At 32.8% G+C, this 21,597-nt stretch overlaps 2 protein-coding genes across 3 annotated transcripts in view; one reads left to right on the plus strand and one right to left on the minus strand.

The window, feature by feature from the left end:
- Window positions 1-885: 885 nt before the first annotated feature.
- On the minus strand, window positions 886-3,994 carry LOC106877723 (mediator of RNA polymerase II transcription subunit 7). Its single transcript, XM_014926683.3, has 3 exons — window positions 3,790-3,994; window positions 2,127-2,246; window positions 886-1,605 (listed from the first exon to the last, which is right to left on the minus strand). Exons 2-3 carry the CDS (start codon window positions 2,241-2,243, stop codon window positions 1,063-1,065), a joined length of 660 nt encoding a protein of 219 aa, XP_014782169.1. The 5' UTR covers window positions 2,244-2,246; window positions 3,790-3,994; the 3' UTR covers window positions 886-1,062.
- Window positions 3,995-4,161: 167 nt separating this feature from the next.
- LOC106877720 (BBSome complex member BBS7) overlaps window positions 4,162-21,597 on the plus strand; it is a 17,883-nt gene continuing 447 nt past the window's right edge. Inside the window, exons 1-18 of one of the 2 annotated variants that reach the window (XM_014926679.3) lie at window positions 4,162-4,295; window positions 6,063-6,122; window positions 6,528-6,590; window positions 6,826-7,001; window positions 7,355-7,541; window positions 7,801-7,873; window positions 8,044-8,110; window positions 9,486-9,535; window positions 10,390-10,520; window positions 11,233-11,317; window positions 11,994-12,093; window positions 15,835-16,027; window positions 16,440-16,514; window positions 17,012-17,214; window positions 18,029-18,193; window positions 19,730-19,839; window positions 20,262-20,365; window positions 20,763-20,886. In XM_014926679.3, coding sequence (XP_014782165.1) covers window positions 4,260-4,295; window positions 6,063-6,122; window positions 6,528-6,590; window positions 6,826-7,001; window positions 7,355-7,541; window positions 7,801-7,873; window positions 8,044-8,110; window positions 9,486-9,535; window positions 10,390-10,520; window positions 11,233-11,317; window positions 11,994-12,093; window positions 15,835-16,027; window positions 16,440-16,514; window positions 17,012-17,214; window positions 18,029-18,193; window positions 19,730-19,839; window positions 20,262-20,365; window positions 20,763-20,886 — 2,002 coding nt within the window. In that variant the 5' untranslated portion in view covers window positions 4,162-4,259. Of the gene's footprint in view, window positions 4,296-6,062; window positions 6,123-6,527; window positions 6,591-6,825; window positions 7,002-7,354; window positions 7,542-7,800; window positions 7,874-8,043; window positions 8,111-9,485; window positions 9,536-10,389; window positions 10,521-11,232; window positions 11,318-11,993; window positions 12,094-14,663; window positions 14,764-15,834; window positions 16,028-16,439; window positions 16,515-17,011; window positions 17,215-18,028; window positions 18,194-19,729; window positions 19,840-20,261; window positions 20,366-20,762; window positions 20,887-21,597 lie in introns of both variants that reach the window. The other variant, XM_014926678.3, reaches the window with a different exon arrangement.

Genomic DNA, 21,597 nt, shown 5'->3' on the forward strand with positions numbered 1-21,597 from the left:
TTCCAGTCAAACCGGCCAACCCATGCCAGAATGAAAAGCGACGTTAAATGAGGATGATGATGATGATATACAAAGTAGCACACGAAAAAGTAGCCCAGATTCCATAGCATAGTGTAAATAGAGAAATTCTTTTCCACACACGAAAAAGCAGCCAGCTTTCATTTGCAAGTGTCATTGCATTATTCCAACCACTTGTAATCTGCTGAACAAAGATCGCACACAAGTCATCTGTTTGCTACATTATTCTCACCACAGTAGTTAATTGTAAGATTGAATGGAGTAAACATCTCTAGCTTTTTCTGCAAAATGATGTACTCAATAGTGGAAAGAGTGGAGATTATGGAAGCATATGTGAGAACAGGTTCTGTTAAGCAAACACATGAAATTTTTGATTTCAAGTTTCTGGGTAAAGGTTTACCAGTAAAGAGAACGATACAAATGTTGGTTAAGTTGCACACTACAGGATCATTGCACAACACTCCAACAAAAGAGATCCTACAGTTCAAATGCTGGAAATTATTCACGACATTCGCCAAAGGGTTGCTGAAAGTCCAAACAAGTCAACACATAAATTGGAGCAGCAGTCTCACATAAGTAAGAGGTCATGCCAACAAGTATTGAAAAGTCTAAAGCTGAAGTCATATCATTTCATATGTTCACAATTAAAAATGAGTGAGAAAACTAAATGAGTAAATTATTGCACATAGTTTCTGAATAGCAGTTATAAGTGGTCAAAATAACACAATGACACTTGCACACAAAAGGCTGGTGCTTTTTCATGTGTGTAAATTTATTTCTATATTTACACTATGATATGAAACCTGGGCTACTTTCTCGTGTGCCGCTTTGTATATAATTTAAAAAGAAAAGTAAAAACAAATAGAATTCAGATAAAATGCACTACGTTTTTAATATCGCTTTAAATTATTTAAGTGACCTTAAAATTATTCTCAAGAAAATTTAAAAAAGACAGTTTCACTATGTCATTAAGAATATTTGTAGAATCATGTTTGTGTGCGTGTATGTGTGTGAATAAATATGTATTTGGAAAAATATATGTGTCTAACTCAAGTTGTCTACAATGTCACACATTATTTTATCCAAACCATCACAAGGTTCAATGTCCATTGGTTTACTTTCAGATTTGTCCTTTGCCTGTAGTATTTCACTTGAAGTCATAGCCTTGCATTCCATTGCATCTGCATCGGGCAGAGCTTGTAAAGACTTGAGAATTAGTTCTTTGACACCATCAAGATGTTTTTGAAATTTGTCAGCAATTTCTAATCGTTGGCGTTTTTGATATTCCATCATCATCCGAAGTGTTTCTCGTGCCTGGTGTGGACGGAATTCATTTATTAAATGGTGCATGTGAATAAAAAGCAAGTTCATATCATCCAGTTTTTCTGTACGTTTCGGAGAATCTGGAGCCCGAATGAGTATGTCGAGTAAGTCTAAGAAGTTGATCAAAATTGAATGATTTAGTTTTTTCAGTTCTCGTTTGTGGTCATAGTTCTGTGGGTAAAGACGTCGGAAACCTTGTGTTTCTAAGGGTCGAATAATCGCATCATCTGCATTAAATGGCACTCCAAACATCATATAACTGTCCTTTAAAAGAAAAAAGTATATAAAATTAGGTTGATGATAAATTCTTTGAAAATAACAATACAGAAACGAAGTATCAATTCAGCCATTTTTCATTGTATATAGTGGCTGGAGACTTATCAGAGACAGTATCTCCTGCCCAGAAGCCCTTCTTGTCATTAACTTTTAACTATTTCCAAGTAAGGGTTTCTTCTTTTTTTTTATTATTCCAGTTGCCATTGAAACTACAGAGAAACTGATTATAATGTTCAAGAAGAAATGTAAACATCACATCACTGTTTTGCTCACAGTGGTAAGTAAAACCATGGAACATCAACACTTATGCATGCGTGGCCCCCATGCCAGTGGCACATAAAAAGTACCATTCGAGCATGACCATTGCCAGTACCGCCTGACTGGCCCTCGTGTTAGTGGCACGTAAAAGTACCCACTACACTCTCGGAGACTGGTTTTAAATAAACAAGGACGAAAAAAAAAAAGATTTATAAAAGACATCTAATGGAGAAAAGATGATAAAATCTTACTTGAATCGGTGGAGGTGGTTGCGGCACTCTACCACGTTTGATGTGATCATCTGTGTACAAGCTGATATATTGCATTGGAGGCAAAGGGAAAGAACTCACACCCTGTTGTTCAGACATTTCCTATAAAGTGAGATAAAATGTTTTAAAAATAATATATTGGAGCCTGTCGATTTAGCACAGAATCAATAATGTTGCATTTAGTCTTTTATCCATGAGTGTGTAAGCATTCAGATGCAGTGCTTACATTATTATTATAAACACCGTCCGTTTTAGCGTCCATTTTTCCAAGACCACATGGGTTGATGGAATTCATTGAGGCAGGTTCTATTGAAATACAGACGTCCCGACGCATCTACATAACCCTAACCCTCACTAATAGTAAAACTAACCCTAACCTACTATCGGGTGTGCATTGTAAAAACATATCGTTACGTAGATGCAGTGGGACCTCTGTATTTAAGTAGTGTCGAAAAGTACTCATTCATTCTAGATAAATTGTGTACATTTTCTGTGTACCAGGGAAAATATGTGACATTTCGTTGGAGATAAAAACAATTTGTTCATTCTATTGAAAGTGAAGGAGTGATTGATTAACTCACATTTTGCATAGGTTTGAACAAGATTTGATAGAACAATCGATATGATATCAACATCACTTTATCATGTTTATAGATAATAAAATACCAAAATGACTATAGCTGAATTAGAGAATGGTGTGGCGGAGACGGACTATATGTAATCTGAACCTTTCCCCACCTTATTTATTAATTTTTTTTACGGAATCCCACGTTTTAGAGATTCCGATTCTGAAAAAAAATTGTTTGAAAAATTTCAATTCCCCCCACCACCACAACCACCAAGCAGGCTATCTACGTGCTAGAAATAACAGCCAAATCTCACAAAATTAGTGTTAGGGTTAGGGTTTGAGTTAGGGTTAGGTTTACCCTGTGGATCTATACAAAAACCGGGGGGGGGGCGAAATTTTGAAAAAAAAATTTCAGAATCGGAATCTCCATAGCCTAAAACGTGGGATTCCGTAAAAAAAAATAAGGGGGGAAAGGTTCAGATTACATATAGTCCATCTGGACCAAAATGAAATTTGTTTTTATTTCATTTGAGAAAATATTACAATAAAAGCCAGAAGAAAAAAAAACAATCCAGAAAAGTAACACAATTTACAAAAGTAAGAAAATGATTTTGTAAAAACACAGGAAATCAGTCAAGAAATTAAACAAAATAAAGAGGCATGCACAATTTTTATATTGTACATTTTGTTTTTCAGATAACTTAAAGTATATAAATGTTAAGCGGCGTAACTACAAGTTATGTCTGTCAACCGTCGATTCACTGTTCCTTTATAAATCTCAGATCATTTATGATATTGCATTATTTCCAGTCTCTCATACGATGAAGGCTTCTTGAATAAAAAAGCCTATGAAGCCTCAACATTTCTAGGATACATTTAAACTGTATACGAAAAAACTTGTCAGGCTGTAAATATTAGACATTTAAAACCCAGAAATTTACAGATTTTCATAAGTGGTGCATTTATATTAATCCGTTTTTATCAATTTTAAAAAATTAAATTACGAAGTTACTTAAGTTTAATCAATCCAATTAATTTCAATGTGGCACAATGAAAAAGTGAATAATAAAAACTTACTAAATCGATGCAGTATAGAGAGTTCTTTGAGAACTTAGCAATCACCAAATTAAACAAGAAATAATGTGGCCAATAATCTCATTAAATCGATACGAAATATTCAATTCAAAAATAATTTTAGATCAAATAAATCACCAGCTAAAGAAAAATAAACAATGATCGTAGTTATTTAAACAGGAACTAGAAAAAGAATGGTGTAAGAACTAACCGAGGAAAAGAAAAATTAAAATCTAAATTGACGCTTTTTAACTATGGAATGGTTATATCTAAAATATTACTTGAATTAAACTCCGAAAAAAATATTTCAAAATTATTATTTTATTGTTTATATATAATTTTTCTTTATTGAATTTCGTCTTTATTTATACCATAGAAACAAATTACCTGATTAACTGCGGTATACATTGCAAATAAACAAGTGCTTGACAACGAAAAAGTTACAGTATAAAGAAAATTTTCTAACTTCAAATATGGATTTGAAACTTACTCGTATTGATTATACTCAGGTAAAATTTGACTTAATTGTTAGAATATGCACATTGGATTCTTTACGGTCTTTTATTTTCAGTTTGTTATATTATATTCAAAGTAAGTTGAACTAATATATTCAAATAAAGGGACGTAATCGTCGTCTGGTATCCAAGCTCTTAATTACACATGTTTACTTGCGTGATAGTTCTGTGTCAAAATTAATTGGTACCTGGTTAAATAATAATAATAACAGTATTACTAATGCATAACAACATCTACACGCCACTTATTTATGAGCAAAGACTCAGTCAACTTGCGTGTTCTATTAGAAACGTCTTGATTTTTTTGTCATTTGTACAAGGCCATACATTTTGTGGGTTGGTTATTATATATTACATAATAAAGACGGAAACTCCGTAGAAACTAGTGGTGTTTAGCATCGGAAAAACAATAATAATAAACAGTGGGCTGTGTTTTCTCCTTATAGCATATACTACTGTTTGAAAAGTTCATAGACGATTACATCTAGGAGTCTAAAGAGCCTGAGTAGGGATTTAGTCGATACGTCGATCCTTAGATAAATGGTTATATCAGCATCTTAGTCTTGTCCTGAATCACATTTAAATGGGCATAGTTTAGAGAACTTTATGAAGGATTTGATAAGTATGTTTAGGAAGTTCATTCCTGCGTTATGGTAACTACCAATAAAAGTGTAGACAATTTCTTTGACATAACATGGGACCTGTTGACAGATAAATCCTTACAAGAAGCCAAATGAAAAGCTCATGTATTTAAATAACAATTCTAACCCATCTACCGCTGTACCTCATGTCCTAATGTATTTGCAATTTTGTTCAATAAAAGAATACCAAATATATCTTCAAATAATGTGATAGTTGTAAAGGACTGTCATACAACCAGTATCATTCACTGCCAATATTCTGCAAGAACATGTCTGACAATGACAAATATTACCTTGCTCACAAACATGTGAGGGTTGGTGGCAGGAAGGACATCCAACTATAAAAAACCTACCTTGTACACACTCCATCTGACCCTTGCATGCAGAAAAGTGGATGTTAAATGATGTTGACCACAAAGAGATGTTTGAGAAAACTGCCAATTATTACAATAAGATATTAAAATATCAGAAAAATCAAACAGAAATTATTTGTTTTTATTTCATAACATAATGTGTGAACACTAGCATCATTGGTCACAGGTTTCAAATGAGCTGCATAATCCTGTATTACCTGATTGATTATGCAAGTAACAATTCATGTCCTACTTTGCCTTATGTTTTCATCATCTCAGCAATAATCCTTGGTGTTCCAACATCCTCATCTTTTTCACTTTTTCACTTTTTTATACCATCATTTTTTTTTTTTAATGAAACAATTAGGCATGACTGTTTGGATGCTGACGATTTGGTATGGCTGAATGGACATTTCACCTGTTTTAATGACAGTATGTTTTGGCACTGGAGGCAAACACACACATTATGTGCACATAGAAATATACACATACAGATAAAGTGAAAGAAAGAAAGAGAGAGACATTATACATACATAAAAACATAACTAGATGTAGAACAAGAGAAACATTAAAATGCCTGATGTCAAATAAGTCAGTGTCAAATCAGTGAAACCGAATAAGCAGCGCCAAAACAGCTGTGCCAAAACATCTCATACCATCTTTTTTTTTTTATTTTTTTTTATCTATTTTGTAATGATGATGTATTTCCTCTTTCTTTCTGTTTTTGCATATTTGTCTTTTGTTATCTTTAAACAATGACATTTTAGGTTGGGACCACTTCTCCAAATACCATGAGATTACTTCCATCAACTGGAAAGACACAAAAGGTAAAACAAATTTACCTGATGATTTTTAATCCCATTACTAACCCTAATTGTACCTCTTTTTCTTATCTTTATGCGTTACTTCTTATATATTTCTTCCTACAAAATCAAACAGTTGCAATCTGGTTTAACAAATATACTTTATGTCAAAAAGTAAACTGCAGTCAAGTACAACTAACCATCACTCATGAGTGGTTATGGCTTGGGAAGAAGTACCATACTTTTACTTATTGTTTTATTTAAAATTGTATGATGTATCATTTTTTTAAAAAGTAACAATGTTTGATATATATATAGAAGAGGTACACAGAAATAATGTCAATTTTCTGAAGATTGTTTAATGATATTTCTAATTCGCACACACACACACATATCTATATACATAAAAATATATATTTTTTATTTCAGATTGCAATTGCTGATAATAATGGAGTTGTTCAATGTTTTGGAGTGAAGAAACAAGAAATAATCGTATGTACATTGCTTGGTATTGCACAACAGGAATTGTTGGGGGAGGTGCATGTGTGCAACAAGTATGTGTGTGTGTGTTTGCTGTTAGAATCAACTTTATATCCTTTCTTACTGAGATGTCAAAAAAAAAAAAGTTAATTCTAAAGTCTACTTTCAAACTTTCATTTTCAGTAATAATATTTTCCTATCCTAAAAGCTGTATCAAAATAAATTTGTCTCTCTTTCTCTCTTTAAGCCTGTATTCAAGACATTGCCTTCCCAGAAAATATCAAGACTTAAACTTGGAGGGGCTCATGAAACCTCAAAAAGTAATATTTTTGTTGCATGTGGCTCTGAAGTGTGGGGTTTTTCCAAAAAAGGAAAGCAGTTTCTGTTATTCAACACCAATTTGTCAGAGAATATTGAGTCAATGTATGTATTTATTTGGATAAAATTATTGTTATTGTAATGTTTATATAACTGTTTGTACATTCTATGTTTTGGTGTAGTTTTTATGTGCTTCAACATATTAAAGTATCCCTGATTGTAGCCCTAGTTATATAGCAGTCTTCCATTGTCTGGTGTGGGACTGGATCTAGTTTATTGTTTTTATTATCTCTTATTTTTATGTTAAGATTTGTAAAGGTCTTATATTTCATTGGATCTGGATCAAGGATTTAGTTAGTTATTGGCATCATCAGAAATTTAGTGGTTTACAGGATTAGAGATAGCTTGTAAATACAATGTCATGGATTTGTAATATAAGTGTAATTCTTTTCTAATAGGTATGTTGATGGAGCTGATCTTTTTGTATGTGGAAGCTATATATTCACCCATTACCAGGAATGTAATGATATAAATAACATATTGTGTGGTGACCATATAAATGATGTTATTTGTTTACCAAAAACGAAGCAAGAAATTATCACTCCAGTTTTGGCATCTAGAGACCGACTTCTACTCGTTGTTCAGGTTTGATATATACAGATAAACATACATATCTATCTCTATATATGTACATATATACTTTCATTATGTTAACTCTGAATTTAAGGATTTAAACTAAAGAACCAAAATGATTTTGTAATTAATAGAATGTCATAGAAACATTTAAACAATCAAATGTTTGTAATTTATACTTGTTATATTTCCTGTATCTCCTCTTCTTCAAAATGAATTAAATATTTATTATTATATAAATACTAGAATACTATTTTTTCTTTTAATGAAGGATTCCACTATAAAGTACCACATTGAAGTAATTGGATCTCCAACTGTCTTAGAACTCTTTGAAAACGATGGTGGTAAGTTGTAGTAAAACTAATATTTGCATTTCATTCGGTTTTTTTTTTGGTTTTTTTTCTTCTTATCAAAAATCAGTCCACACCATATTTTTACTTTCATATTTTCTGTTTCACAATGCTATATGAATTGGATGGGACCACTCATTCACATATCTTTTATATATTTTCAGGTTCTGAGGGAAATGAAATCATATATGGCACCAGTGATGGCTATATAGGTCATGCCCAACTCGAGAGGTATTCTCAACTTCTTAAAATAGAAATTCTGCTTTTATTTTTGGTTATTCATTAAAATATTGATTTAATCAGATTTCATCTGCTACTAATTAGTTCACAAATGTTAATTACTCTTATGTAGAAAGAGTTGAGTCAATGAAAAATTTTTTCATAATATAGTAATTCCTCAACTGTCATGGGTGTTACGATCCAAAACCCCTCTGCGATGGGTGAAAATCCACGAAGTAGAAAAAGTACTGTACTGTATAATTTTTTTTTTATTATTTTTATAATTTGTATTTATTTATTTTATTATAACTATGAAACAACACCATGGAGGAATTGACATAAGTTTAAATAATAAACCACGATAGGTGAACCATGATATGGTGAGGGATTAATGTAAGAACATTTTCTTTCTGAAATCCTTGACAGCACACATACACACACACATATATATAATATATATGTATGTGTGTATGTGCACATCTCTGTGTGTGTGTGTGTGTGTTCTGTTTCTTACATGCAATGCATACCAAAGGTATATAAGTAAAGGCAAATAACAAATCAGATTTTGATATATATCATTGATTTTTAAGACACAGCTAATTTTGCTAATTGGAACAGTTCTTTAGGTTTAGAAAGTTTTGTAGTTGTACATGAATTGTTGAAGCAAGTACTTTTAGTTTGGGCAATATTAAATATTACACTTAAAATGAAAGGAGGGTTAAACCAGATGCTATTGTTTTTTGCACTATTTTTGTAGTTTTGCAAGGTATTATTGGGTGGTATATATTACATTGTATTTTTTTGAGAAATTCACTTTCTTTCAAGGCATTATTATAATATAGTGCTTCACAATTAAATATTCCTTCATCTGATAAGATATTAAATATGTGGTTGTGGTAATTATGGAGGACTTATTAAGCCTCCAATAGAAGCAAACTTCCAATAAATTTATATTAAGAAACAGAAAATGTGTTCATTTCATTTATGTAAGGGGTGCTGATATTTGACCCACATATTAATTTATACTATAGGTGCTATACTCCTTCAGAGACCAAATATGGTGTGACAAAGCTGTAGCATTAATTTTACTTTGCTGTTGAAAGGTTATGCTATGCATATTAACTTAAATTTTCTTCTTCCCAAATCTGATATTTTTCTAACTGAAACTATTGTTCAATACAAGATTGATTTCCCATAAATTTTAATGACAATGTTGTTCCAGAGTTTCAAGTTTTTTTATAGTCTGATTGCTTGAAAGCTTTGGCTTAAGCTTATTTCTGCCTTCCTGACAAACTGAAATTTGATTTCATATTTGTCTCTTCACCTCAAAAATTATTCTTTTATTTTTAAATTCATACTGACTTTATTTTTATTCTTCTTATTCCAGAAATGACTACAGTCATCAATGGGAAATACCAAATCTAAAAAAAAGTGGGGGTAAGTTATTTTGTAAATGAAATTTATCCTACAGGAAAGCACTTCAGATATGCACAGCTGATAATGTTTATTTGAAGCACAGCTGAAACTTCCATTATCTAGCTGTCTGTCTATCTATCTATCTATCTATCTATCTATCTGTCTGTCTATCTGTCTATCTATCTATCTATCTATCTAACTGTCTATCTGTTTGTCTGTTTTACTCAGTCAACCCCATCTCTTCTCATTTCTTGCACTCTGTCTTTGGGTTTTTTTTCCTATTTTCATCTTGAATATCCTTTTGTCAAGAGCAAATTGGCTGATTGATGAACAGAAATCAATAAGTATGAAACTGAAATAAGCACTAATGGGGTGAGGGTGTCAATATGATCAACTAACAACTATCAGAGGCAGTGAAACAGTAAAGATATATAATTTAAGCTATTTTCATAGTTACTAAAGTGTTTTAAAGTTGTATTAGAAATGCTTGCCTCAAACCTGGGGTGGGTACTCATGAAACCAGAGTTTATCTAGATTTTCATCGAGTATAAGCTGTGAATACAGGACTCCCACACTGCAAGGTTAACCCACAGGTGCACTAGTATTAATTTTTAACTAAGAGTAACATGAAATGATGTGCTTTGTTCAAAAACACAATACACTACCCTACCCAAGAATCGAACCTGTGCCCTAATAACCATGAGCACTGTAATAACCATTGTTACAGGAAAGGATGTCTAATATTTAAATTTATTTTGATATTTCTGATTCATATTGTATTATGCATAAAATAATATTATAACGTTTATTATAAACTGGAAATTTATACATTTTAATTTGATTTTTCTTTTCAATTTTTTTCTTTTTTGCCTTAGGTATCTCCTGCTTAAATATGTTTGATATAACAAGTGATGGTGTTCCAGATGTTCTTGTTGGGCGTGATGATGGACTTATTGATGTTTATGCTTTTGATGAATTCAGAGAACCTGTTCAAAAATACTCTCATGTAACTATTTTGTCTTTCTCTTTTGCAAATATGTTGAACTAAATTCAAAATGTGTAAAAATGTTCATAATACAAAAATATTTTTAAAAAATATTAATAATTAGTGCAGCTGTGTGGGTAGGTAGTTCACCTTGTAGCCATGTTGTTTTGGGGTTCAGTCCCACTGCATGGCTCCTTGAGCAAGTGTCTTCTACTTTTGGCCTGGGCTGGATGACTAGGTTCTCGGTAAATTCCACTGTGGTAAATTCTACTGTGGTAAATTCCACCATGGAAAATTCCACCAGAAAAATTTCACCATAGGTAAATTCCACCAATTAATAATCACCATGGTCAGTTTCTCTAGACCCTGGGTATGGTATGGTATGGTACAGGCTTCTGCCTGACAGCTCCTGTCAGACCATCCAACCCATGCCAGCATGGAAAGAGGGTGTTAAACAATGATGATGATGATGATGATATATATACACACACACATACGTACATACATATGTGTGTGTGGTGTGTGTCTGTTCTCTTTTGCTCTTTTTTTATGCATTGCAATACACCGGAACACTGCATACAATAGGCTTATTATTATTATTATTATTATTATTATTATTATTATTATTATTATTATTATTATTATTATTATTATTATTATTATTATTATTATTATTATTATTATTATTATTATTATTATTATTATTATTATTATTATTATTATTATTATACAGACATGTACTGAAAGTATTACATCAATACAAGGAGGTGTTGTTAGTGCAGCTAACTATCCTGAAATTGTGTGTGCTACATATCCAGGTATGTATGGCCATACTAATTCTGAAATCTAATATGGAACATTTTTTTTTTCTTTCCTTTTGTATTGTTTCTGGGAGCTGATGCAGTTTGTATTTTAAGAAAGCTGTTATTATTAGTGAACTGGCAGAATCATTAGCACATTGGTCAAAATGTTTAATGGCTTTTATTCTGGTATTCTGTCTTGAGCTCAAATTTCACTGAGGTCAGCTTTGCTTTTTATCCTTACAAGATCAATAAAAATAGTACCAGTCAGACACTGGGGTCGATGTAAATGACTAGTCCAACAGTTCTCAACCGCAGCTTCCAGGGCTGCATGCAGCCCTCAAGCATTCTTCAGGTGGCACCCAGTGATCTTCTCTCTATTATAAACTTTTCTTTACTTCTTTTGGTGTGACACCCTAAAACAATCCAAGTTTTGGATCTGGCTTAGATATTATAATTGTTGAGAACCACTGGACAAGCCCCTACTTCACAATTTCAGTCCTTGTGCTTATTGAAGAAAGAAAGGATTATTATTATTATTATTATTATCAATCTGTAAGAAATTCTTTGTGGATGTTGAAATTATGATGAAATACATTTTTAATTTTTTAAATTTTAGCTTGTGGAATATTATCATTTCTTTTAATTATTGTTTTTTTTTAATTCAAACTTTTATTTAAAATTTCTTTTATAGGAACTGTTTCAGGTCTTACAACTAAAAAACAAATCTACCATGTAGGTCCTGATGGCTTTGCCCTGACTAATCGGGGAAAGGCTCAGATAAAGGCCTTAAGGTAACTTGTCAGATTTTGAGAGGAATCACATTTATACTCCATTACTAAATACTGACTAACCAATATTAAATTGCATGAGGATGATGGCAATGAGACTGAGCATAGAGTTTGATTAGAGCCAGAGATGCACATAACACATTGAAGTAGTTGTTATATAATTCAGTGCTTTATATTTCTACAAAGCTACTGAGGAGCAGAGATTCATGGTGCAGATTTGTGAAACATGTCTTTATTGCAGCCACTTAAAAAAGAAGCTTTATATTTATGAATTCAAATCTACAGGAATGACATTGATTTTTATCATTCAGAAATATTTCGCAGTTGTCAGTTAATGGCTTTGTACAGGAACAGCTTTGTACATGCAAAATGTATTAGTATCAGTTTATCTTAAAATTACAAGAATTAAAAAATTACCAACTCAACACATTTTACTCAAATTTTAGATTACACTCCAAATAAAGTAGGATGAGCTGAACTGTATCGGATCTGAAAACCAGAGTCCATATTATCAAGATAGTTGTATCAATATCATCTTCATCATTGTTGTCATCATCATCATCATCATCATCGTCATCATCATTGTCATCATTATTGTTGCTATCATCATCATCATCATTATCATGATCATCAATATCTTAAGTTCAATTTCCTGTCATTAGTATGAGTTAGATAAGGCTACTGCGTATGCCCCTTGCATTAATGGGGTCTGACATTCTGCAAGCAAATCTCTCTATTTCTTAAGTATTCTTTAACCCCTCAAAGACGAAATCAAAACACAAAAATATTTCTACACTAAAGAAGACAGATAATTTTACAGGATACAAAACAAATTAGGATAGTATTGTTTAAAATTTTGTCAAGAAATTTCAATTTCAATTGACAAAGAATGTGTGTGTGTGTATATATACATGCATGCATACATGCATACATAGTGGTGGAAGTCAACTCACGACCAAGTAAAACCACTTCCTAAATCCATTAAATCCCTGCAAATGTTCTGAGACTCCAATAAGTTTCATCATCATCATCATCATTTGACATCCATGTTCCATGCTAGCATGGGTGGGATGGTACCACAAAAGCCGGCCAGGCCGAAGCCTGCACCAGATTTCTGTGACTGTTTTGGCAGGATTTTTACAGCTGGATGCCCTTCCTAACACCAACAACTAACAGTGTGGACTTAGTGCTTTTTATGTGGCACAAGCACAGGCAATGTGAGTAGTGCTTTTTACATGGCACAAGCACAAGCAAGGTTTCTACAGCTGGGTGCCCTTCTGAACACCAACCACTCAGCAGAGTGGACTCAGTGGTGCTTTTTACGTAGCACAAGCACAGGCAAGGTCAGTTTTGGCAAGGTTTTTACAGCTGGATGCCCTTCCAAACACCAACCACTTTACAGTGTGGACTGGGTGTGAATTTGTTTTAAGTGGATAAAGTGTTGCACAGCACTGAACCCACTTTTCAGTGCAATCTAGCTATAAAACCAGTGGCACAACAGAAGTTGAAATGACCAGAAACTGACTTCACTTCAGGATTTTTATACAAGTTCACCTTCCCGTATAAGGAAGTTCTAACAAGAACTAGAGCTCCTTCACTCCCATTGGATCACATGCTAATTAACCCATAGCTACTATTCTCGGTCAGAGTAGACCTGAGATCAATAGTGGTTAAGTGATGGTTCCACACACCTCAAACCCCCAGGACTCCTGTACCAGGGCCCTGCTTCTAGTTGCATTTGAAGTCACACCCAGGACACGTACATAGATACATACATACATACATTTGTGTTCGTGTATTTTTGAAGAAAATGGCCCTGCCTTTTATTTATAATCCAAATACTCCCTTTCCTTTCCTATTTCATTTTTTTCTCTAAACTAGATGGCTTGTATTTACTGCTACAACTAATCGCCAGCCTTTTTCAACCATAATCTATCATCTCACAATTCCTTTCTGATGCTTTAACCACATGCATATTACTAGTCAATTGCTTTATTAGTGCAAGAAGTAATGCTGAAAGAAACCAATCCACGCTATTTTAAAATAAATGATGCCAAAACTTGAATAAAAGAGAGAACTCGTCTATCACATAATGCTTTCCATTAATAACCGAAATATCACATTCTCCTTCCCTTAAGGGAATAAAACTATGAACTAACAAATTGTAAAATTAGCAAAAATTTACAATAGTTGTATAACACTGGCATGGAATTAGACCTTTATCTTTGGAAGAGCATCCTGCCATAAAAAAAGAAATTAAAATAAAATTTTAAAAACCCCCAGCCAAAGTGAACATTAGACTTCATTGCAACCTCCCAACTAGTCCAATCTTGTTGAACTGTTCTGCCTATGCCAGGATGGAAGGTGGACATTACAGCATTATGATGACAATTTAATATAACAAAGCTAATCAATGTCTGAGATAGAAACATGTTTAATTCATATAACTAATATATATTCTACTTACAGCATGTCTTTTTTTTTGTCTTTTAGGTTCTGAAGTTGTTCTTGTAACTGCAATTGTTTGTTTTTCTCTTTTTATTTTGTCTTTTGCATGCATCAATTGCTTCTAGGCTGGGTGATGGGACTGACTACTGATCCTTCAACCAATCATGGAGAATTGGCCTCAGATTCTTTTGACCAATTTGCTAGAACCAAAATACTTGGGCTCAAGTAGGTTCATCACTGTAGTAATTATGTTCTTATAATTTTTACACACTGGTTTTATTTGATATAAATATTTAAAACACCATTTTGAATTAATAATTTATAGATCTGTGCATGCATCAAACCCCCAGCACAATCTTTTGCCTCTTACTAACTTCCTACTTTGCAACAAATACCTCTCTGCTTTTATCCCAGCTTTCTAAGATATATTGAGGTCTTCTTTCCACAATCTAAATAAATGCAGACTCCAGTTGTGGAAAGGAGTCCTCATACTGTATCTTCTCTCAATATTTCCCCTCAAATCATTGTAATTAGAGGATAGATTAGAGGATAGATGTACTTATAAGTTACATTTCAACTATTTATATTTATATAATGGAGCTAATCTAAAGATATGTATGTGTGAATTATTATTATTTTGTATTTCAATGAATACTGAATAATAAATAAAATTGTATGAAAATTTTCTGTAATTGTTTTAAATATTTTCTTAACCTTTACCCTCTTAGTTATATTTCTGTTGAAACATGCTACATTTAGTTTAATTAATTTTGAAAATAATGAAGGCTTTAGTAAAATAACTTGGTTGTTGCTAAGCTGGTGTTTGAAACATAAAATTAACATGAAATTTTTATGGAAGGTTTTAATTTCGATTACTTCAAAACAGGAAATTTGTATCATCAAACTTGGGGCAGTCTTGAGTGCATTATTATTGAAAGAGTTAAATACAGTCAGTGAATTTTTAAAAAATATATTCTATGAAATTCCTCCAGACTGTAATTATTTCTATCTTTAATGAAATGTCTCACTTCATAAAATGTTTAATTAATTAATATGTCACAGGTTGTGTCATGCTGATGATTTCTAAAAAGAATGAAATAGTATCGGGGGGTGGGGTCGATAAATTAAGCACAAGTTGCATACTGGGGTTGATCTAATCGACTGGCCCCCTCCCCCAAAATTTCAGGCCTTGTGCCTAGAGTAGAAAAGAATGTATGTTTGTAAAATAGTAATATTACACTTATTGCATATGTTTAAACTTAAAGGCACTGTTTAACCCTGTGGTTGTTTTGACAGGCAAGAGCTAGAAGAAATACAGAAAACCGTCGGCAAACAACGAGAAAAATATCAGCACAATGTTAATACGAAAGTTTATATGGCGTCTCTTCGTTCTTTTCATGTGAATACTAGTTTTGTACTAAATAAAGACGATGCCAGTTACCAGTTGAGTATAGAACTGCAAATACCCATTGAAAATATCCTTATACAGGTACATCATTTTAAAGATTTTTATTTAGTACTGGTTTCCATTCTATTACTCTTTATTTTGAATCACCATCTTCAAAAAATTACAAATATAATTACATGGGACAGTATATATTGAACCTAGATGCTGTGTGGTCAAGAAGTAATGATGTTAAATATCTACCAAAAAATAGAATTGATATTTTCTGCAATTTGACATATTTCAACAAAATATAGTATCAAACATAAATTCCTCAACAGAAGTTAGATTGGTATATAAAACTATTTTCTGCTATTAAGGATAATGAAATTTTGAGTGGACATGTCTGGCTTCTGCAGTAAAAGAGTTAAAGATTTAATGTAGAGGAACTTTGAGTTGTTTTTGAAATAGTATAATGAAAAATTCATATTTTTATTTATTTGTATTATTTCTTCAGAGTGATGTTCCTGTGTATATGATTGATGTTGATAAAAATTTATCTGTTGCTAGCTTTAGTGCCTGTAACCCTCAGGTAAGGCTATAAACATTTTAATTGTTATCTGAATAAAAAATGAAACATTTTTTTCCCTGTGATTTAAATTTCTTTATCAATTTTTAATTATCTAATCCAAACAATATTACTTATATATTTTCCATAACAAAAGAAATCAAAATTGAGTGCTCATTTTTTTTCTCTTTGCATTAAATGCTTTTCATATTGTGACAGTGTATTAAATAATTAGTTACCATCAGTTAAAATGCTTAGCAGCATTTCTTTACATACTCAGTTCAAATACTGCCAAGGTGAACTTTGCCTTTCATCCTTTCAGGGTCATTAAAATAACGCCCCAATTGAGCACTGCGGTTTGGTGGCATCAACTAACCCCACTCCTACTAAAATTGATGGTTTTTTGCCAAAATTGAAATCATTATTTCATGTAACTACAACTTACTTTTGTCTTAAATTACATGCTTCAGTGTATTCATTACATTTCTAATAATTTATTTTGATGTTTCTTTTCACAACAGGATGGTAACTGTCTGTTGGCTACGTACCGATGCCAGTCAAATACAACTCGTATTGACTTAAAAGTCCGTACCATCGAAGGTCAACATGGAACGTTACAAGCGTACATCACACCTCGTACCCAGCCCAAGACCTGTCAGATAAAACAGTTTCAAATTAAACCTTTATCATTACATACCAGAATACATTCTTTTGATTCAGCAAGGTATTTCCATTTCCTTTTATGTACTCACAACAACACATACATACACACACACACATATATGCACATGCATTCATACATACACACACACACACACACACATACACACATACATATATATCTAATAGGTGCAAGCATGGATTTATGACTAAGAAGTTTCCTTCTTAGCCATGTGTTGGAGATTCAGTCCCACTGTATGTATGTTGTCAGCCCTATACCTTGTGAATGTAATTAGTAGACAGAAATTGAAGAAGTCTTGTCTTGCATATACATATGTATGCATGTCTGCATGTATGGACAGGTAGATGGTCAGACAGACAGATGGATGGAAGTTCAATCTCACTGCACCACACCTTGGGCAAGTATCTTCTACTACAGCTCTAAACCAACCAAAGCCTTGTGGTTAGATTTGATAGATGTATGCATGCACACACACATATATACAATGGGCTTCTTTCAGTTTCCATACACACACACATATAGGTACATGTAGACAGATGCACGTAGACATACATATAGATATATGCCTGTGTGTATATATGTATTTATGCATGTATATCTGCATGTGTCGATCTTTGTATTTGTGTTTTTCCTCTACCACTACTTGCAACCACTGTTGCTTTGTTTACATCCCCATAACTTAGTGATTTGGCAAAAGAGACCAATAGGATAAGTACTGGGGGTCAATTACTTCAGCAAGGTGGTGCCCCAGCATGGCCACAGTGATTGAAACAAGTAAAAGATAAACAGATGAATTGTTTATACATTTATAATTTGGCAATTTTGTAAAACAGGTTTTGTTTTATTTCATTTAAAGGCCATTTAATTCTTTGAAATTGAAAGGTCAGTTTAGCTTTATGGAAGCCCATTCTTGGGGGAGTTCTTGCCTACCAGAATTTCCTGAAAAGCCTCCAATGGAAGAGACTGCTGTTCACTATTTCATCTCTGCTTTTCAACAAACAATGCTGGAATGTTCTTACAGGTCAGAACAATTGATTTATTTATTTGCATTATTAAGATTATTTTTCAACTAAATTTTTGTTTTTCAGAAAAATAGGGTTAATCTATATGGTTCAGCATGATTCAGTGTGCCATGAAAAGAATTCGAGTTTTACCATTTTGATATCCAACGACTGTACTCAGAAACTGCAATGCATCCTGTTACTTGTATGATTCGGGAGCATCAGCTCAGTCTCTTTCATCATGTTGCTTGGTTTTCTCAGATCACGCATACTGTGTTCTCTTTCTTGAGGATGTCACTCAGGTGATGGTTTGTGTTAGTTGTCCTCATGCCACATGGTCATCGTGGTTGAGGAAGTGTAAAAATGGAGTCTGACTGCAACACTGTTCAGAAGGTTGCCTGGGACAACCCAAGCAAATACTAACAAGTGGTGGATGCAGTGACACGCTGAAACAGTGCCTACCTCTGTACCTGATCTAACATTTTGGTATATCAGATTGAGTAAGCAACATTTTAAACCATGAAGAATTTGTACTGGATTTTTGCAGAGTTTTTGGATAATTTTAAAACATTTTTTAAAAAATTGTCTGATATTAGATTGGAGCCTGGTGTTGCCATCCGGTTTCACCAGTCCTCAGTCAAATCGTCCAACCCATGCTAGCATGGAAAGCGGACGTTAAACGATGATGATGATGATGATGATGAATACAGACATAGACTTGCTCAAATGCATCAATAAATTAACATTGATATTTTGCTATTCAACTTCAAAAAAGGCTGTAAAGCAGCTGAAACTGCCTGTGATATCAATGAAACATTTGATGAAGAAATGACCAGTGAGTGGTCAGCTTGAAAATGGTTTAAATGATTTTGCAGTGGAAATTTGAGCCTTGAAATTGTAAGTGTAGTAGACGCCCATCTGTCATCAATGACAGTCAGTTAAAGACCATCTTTGAGAAAGATCCACGTAAAACCACTCGAGAACTGGCAAAAGAACTTCAAGTTAGCTAGAAAACTGCTTGCAACTATTTGACTGGCCCTCGTGCCAGTGGCATGCAAAAGCACCCACTACTTCTCAGAGTGGTTGGCATTAGGAAGGGCATCCAGCTGTAGAAACTCTGCCAGATCAGATTGGAGCCTGGTGCAGCCATCTGGTTCGCCAGTCCTCAGTCAAATCGTCCAACCCATGCCAGCATGGAAAGCAGACGTTACACAATGATGATGATGATGATATATATATATATATATATATATACACACACACATACATATGTATATATACATATATAGGAACAGGCATTGTTACAAGGTTAATATGCTTTTTTTGCAACCTCTTAGTTTCAGATTCAGTCCAACTGCATGGCATTTTCCACTAGTGTCTTCTGCTATAGCCCCAGGATGCATACTGACTTCCACAACTGAAATGTAAGCACCAAATTCGAAGAATGAATCACTAAATAGAAAATTTAAATTACCAAATTAATTAACAATGAAAATTATTTTCTTATATGTTTATTCATTTATTTATTTATTTGTTTGTTTATTTATTTATTGCAGTAAAGGAGAAATATTATTTCGTTCTGAAAATATCTCAACTATTTCTATCTTGAAAGATTTCATCACAACAGAAGCAACTAAAAAGAAAATACATCTCACCATTACATGTGGTAAGTTTGTTTGATTGTTCTTTTGCTTTACATTTTTTCCATGGTGGCATAGGTTAGATGAGTACATGTTATCAAGACATTATTTTGTAACTATATGCCCTATATGTTGTTAACTCTTACCTATTTTTAAAGAAAGGTAGTTTACATTCCAGTTAGCTTCAAAAATCCAGTTTGTAGACAAATTTGTTGGCAGAATGGTGGTGGTGTAGGCAGTGGTGGCGGTGGTGGTAGTGACAACAATTAAAGCTAATTTAGTGGAACAATCGTTATTATTTGCTTACTATTTTGGTTCATTTATATTTTCTTAATTGAATATCTGAATTACAAGTAACAGTTGAAAAGTTGAGATAAAATCAGTAGACATGATAATGTACAAATTGATCAAGTACAGTTTATATATTTCATCAAAACTTCTTTTTCAGATGTTGATAATAACTTAGTACCTTACATACTGAATATCATGCACCCAAAAATGGAAGACCAATTAAGATTAGCCAGAAATGTAAAGATATTGGAAGCCTTAGAGGTAAACAATTTATATTTTAACTAGATATTTTAGATAATTGAGCCTATTGTTTTGATATTTGAGCTTATAGTTTAGATATTTTAGCCTATACTTTAGATATTTTAGCCTATAGTTTTGATATTTGAGCCTATAAGTTAGATATTTTAGCCTATACTTTAAATAGTTTAGCCTATAATATCGATATTACCCTATACATTAGATATTCTAAGCCTATACTTGAGATATTTTAGCATATGGTTTCAATATTTCAGCCTATAGTTTAGTTATTTAACTTATAGTTTCGATATTGTATTTATAGCTTAGATATTTAGCCTATACTTTAGATATTTGAGCCAGGAACTGCAAATCTAATGATTTGATAAATGTCTTTTTTTTTCTATTTTCTTTTTCTTACTAGGAATTGCAAGTACATGAAAAAGATCTCAGTTTCCTATCAGAAGAATATCAAAAGATTCTAGAACATGCAGAGAGTATCAGAAATGAGATTTCCCAAAGTTCGTTCCATTTAGAAAGACTTCACAATATCCTTTTTCTTAACAACCATCTTATTGATTTCTTTTATTGGTGGTGGGGGTGTGGCAATTGTATCAAATTATCTCTCCCTTTCTTTCACAAACACTACTACAACCACCACCATTGTTACTCCTGTCATCAGAACTGAAGTTGACTAAATCACTAGAAAGATGACTTCCCAATCAAGTTTTGATGGTTCGTATTCAATAATAGTCAATGTACTATGTCCATGGTCAACATACATAGCTTTAAATCAGTGATTCTCAACCAGGATCTATTTAACCCCTGGGGGTCCATGAAAGGCTTTTGGGGATCTACACAAGCAAAATAGTAAATTAGGGATCTACAGTAATATTTTAAGGGTCCATGTTACTTTGGATATATTTATTGCCAGAAACATCTAGGCTTCTTTCTCTAACATTTTATACTGTTCAACCTACACAAGTTAACCCTTTAGCACTTAACTGTATCCAGTCAAAATATTCTACCCGTTTTATGTTCAAACCAGCCAGATCAGGCCTCTTACAAGTAACCTACAATGTCAATCTAAAAATAAACAATCACATATTCATCTTGAAACTACAGGACATGATCAATTTAAAACAATGTGAATAAATAAGCATTACATTTGGCAGAGAAATCTTAATGCTAAAGGGCTAATGTATAAAAAACAAAATAGGAATTTTGAAAGAAGTATCTATGAAATTAGTTTTTAACTA

The sequence above is a fragment of the Octopus bimaculoides genome, chromosome 13 (genome assembly GCF_046866305.1).
Source record: "Octopus bimaculoides isolate indiv1 chromosome 13, ASM4686630v1, whole genome shotgun sequence".
In the NCBI taxonomy this organism is placed as follows: Eukaryota; Metazoa; Mollusca; class Cephalopoda; order Octopoda; family Octopodidae; genus Octopus; species Octopus bimaculoides.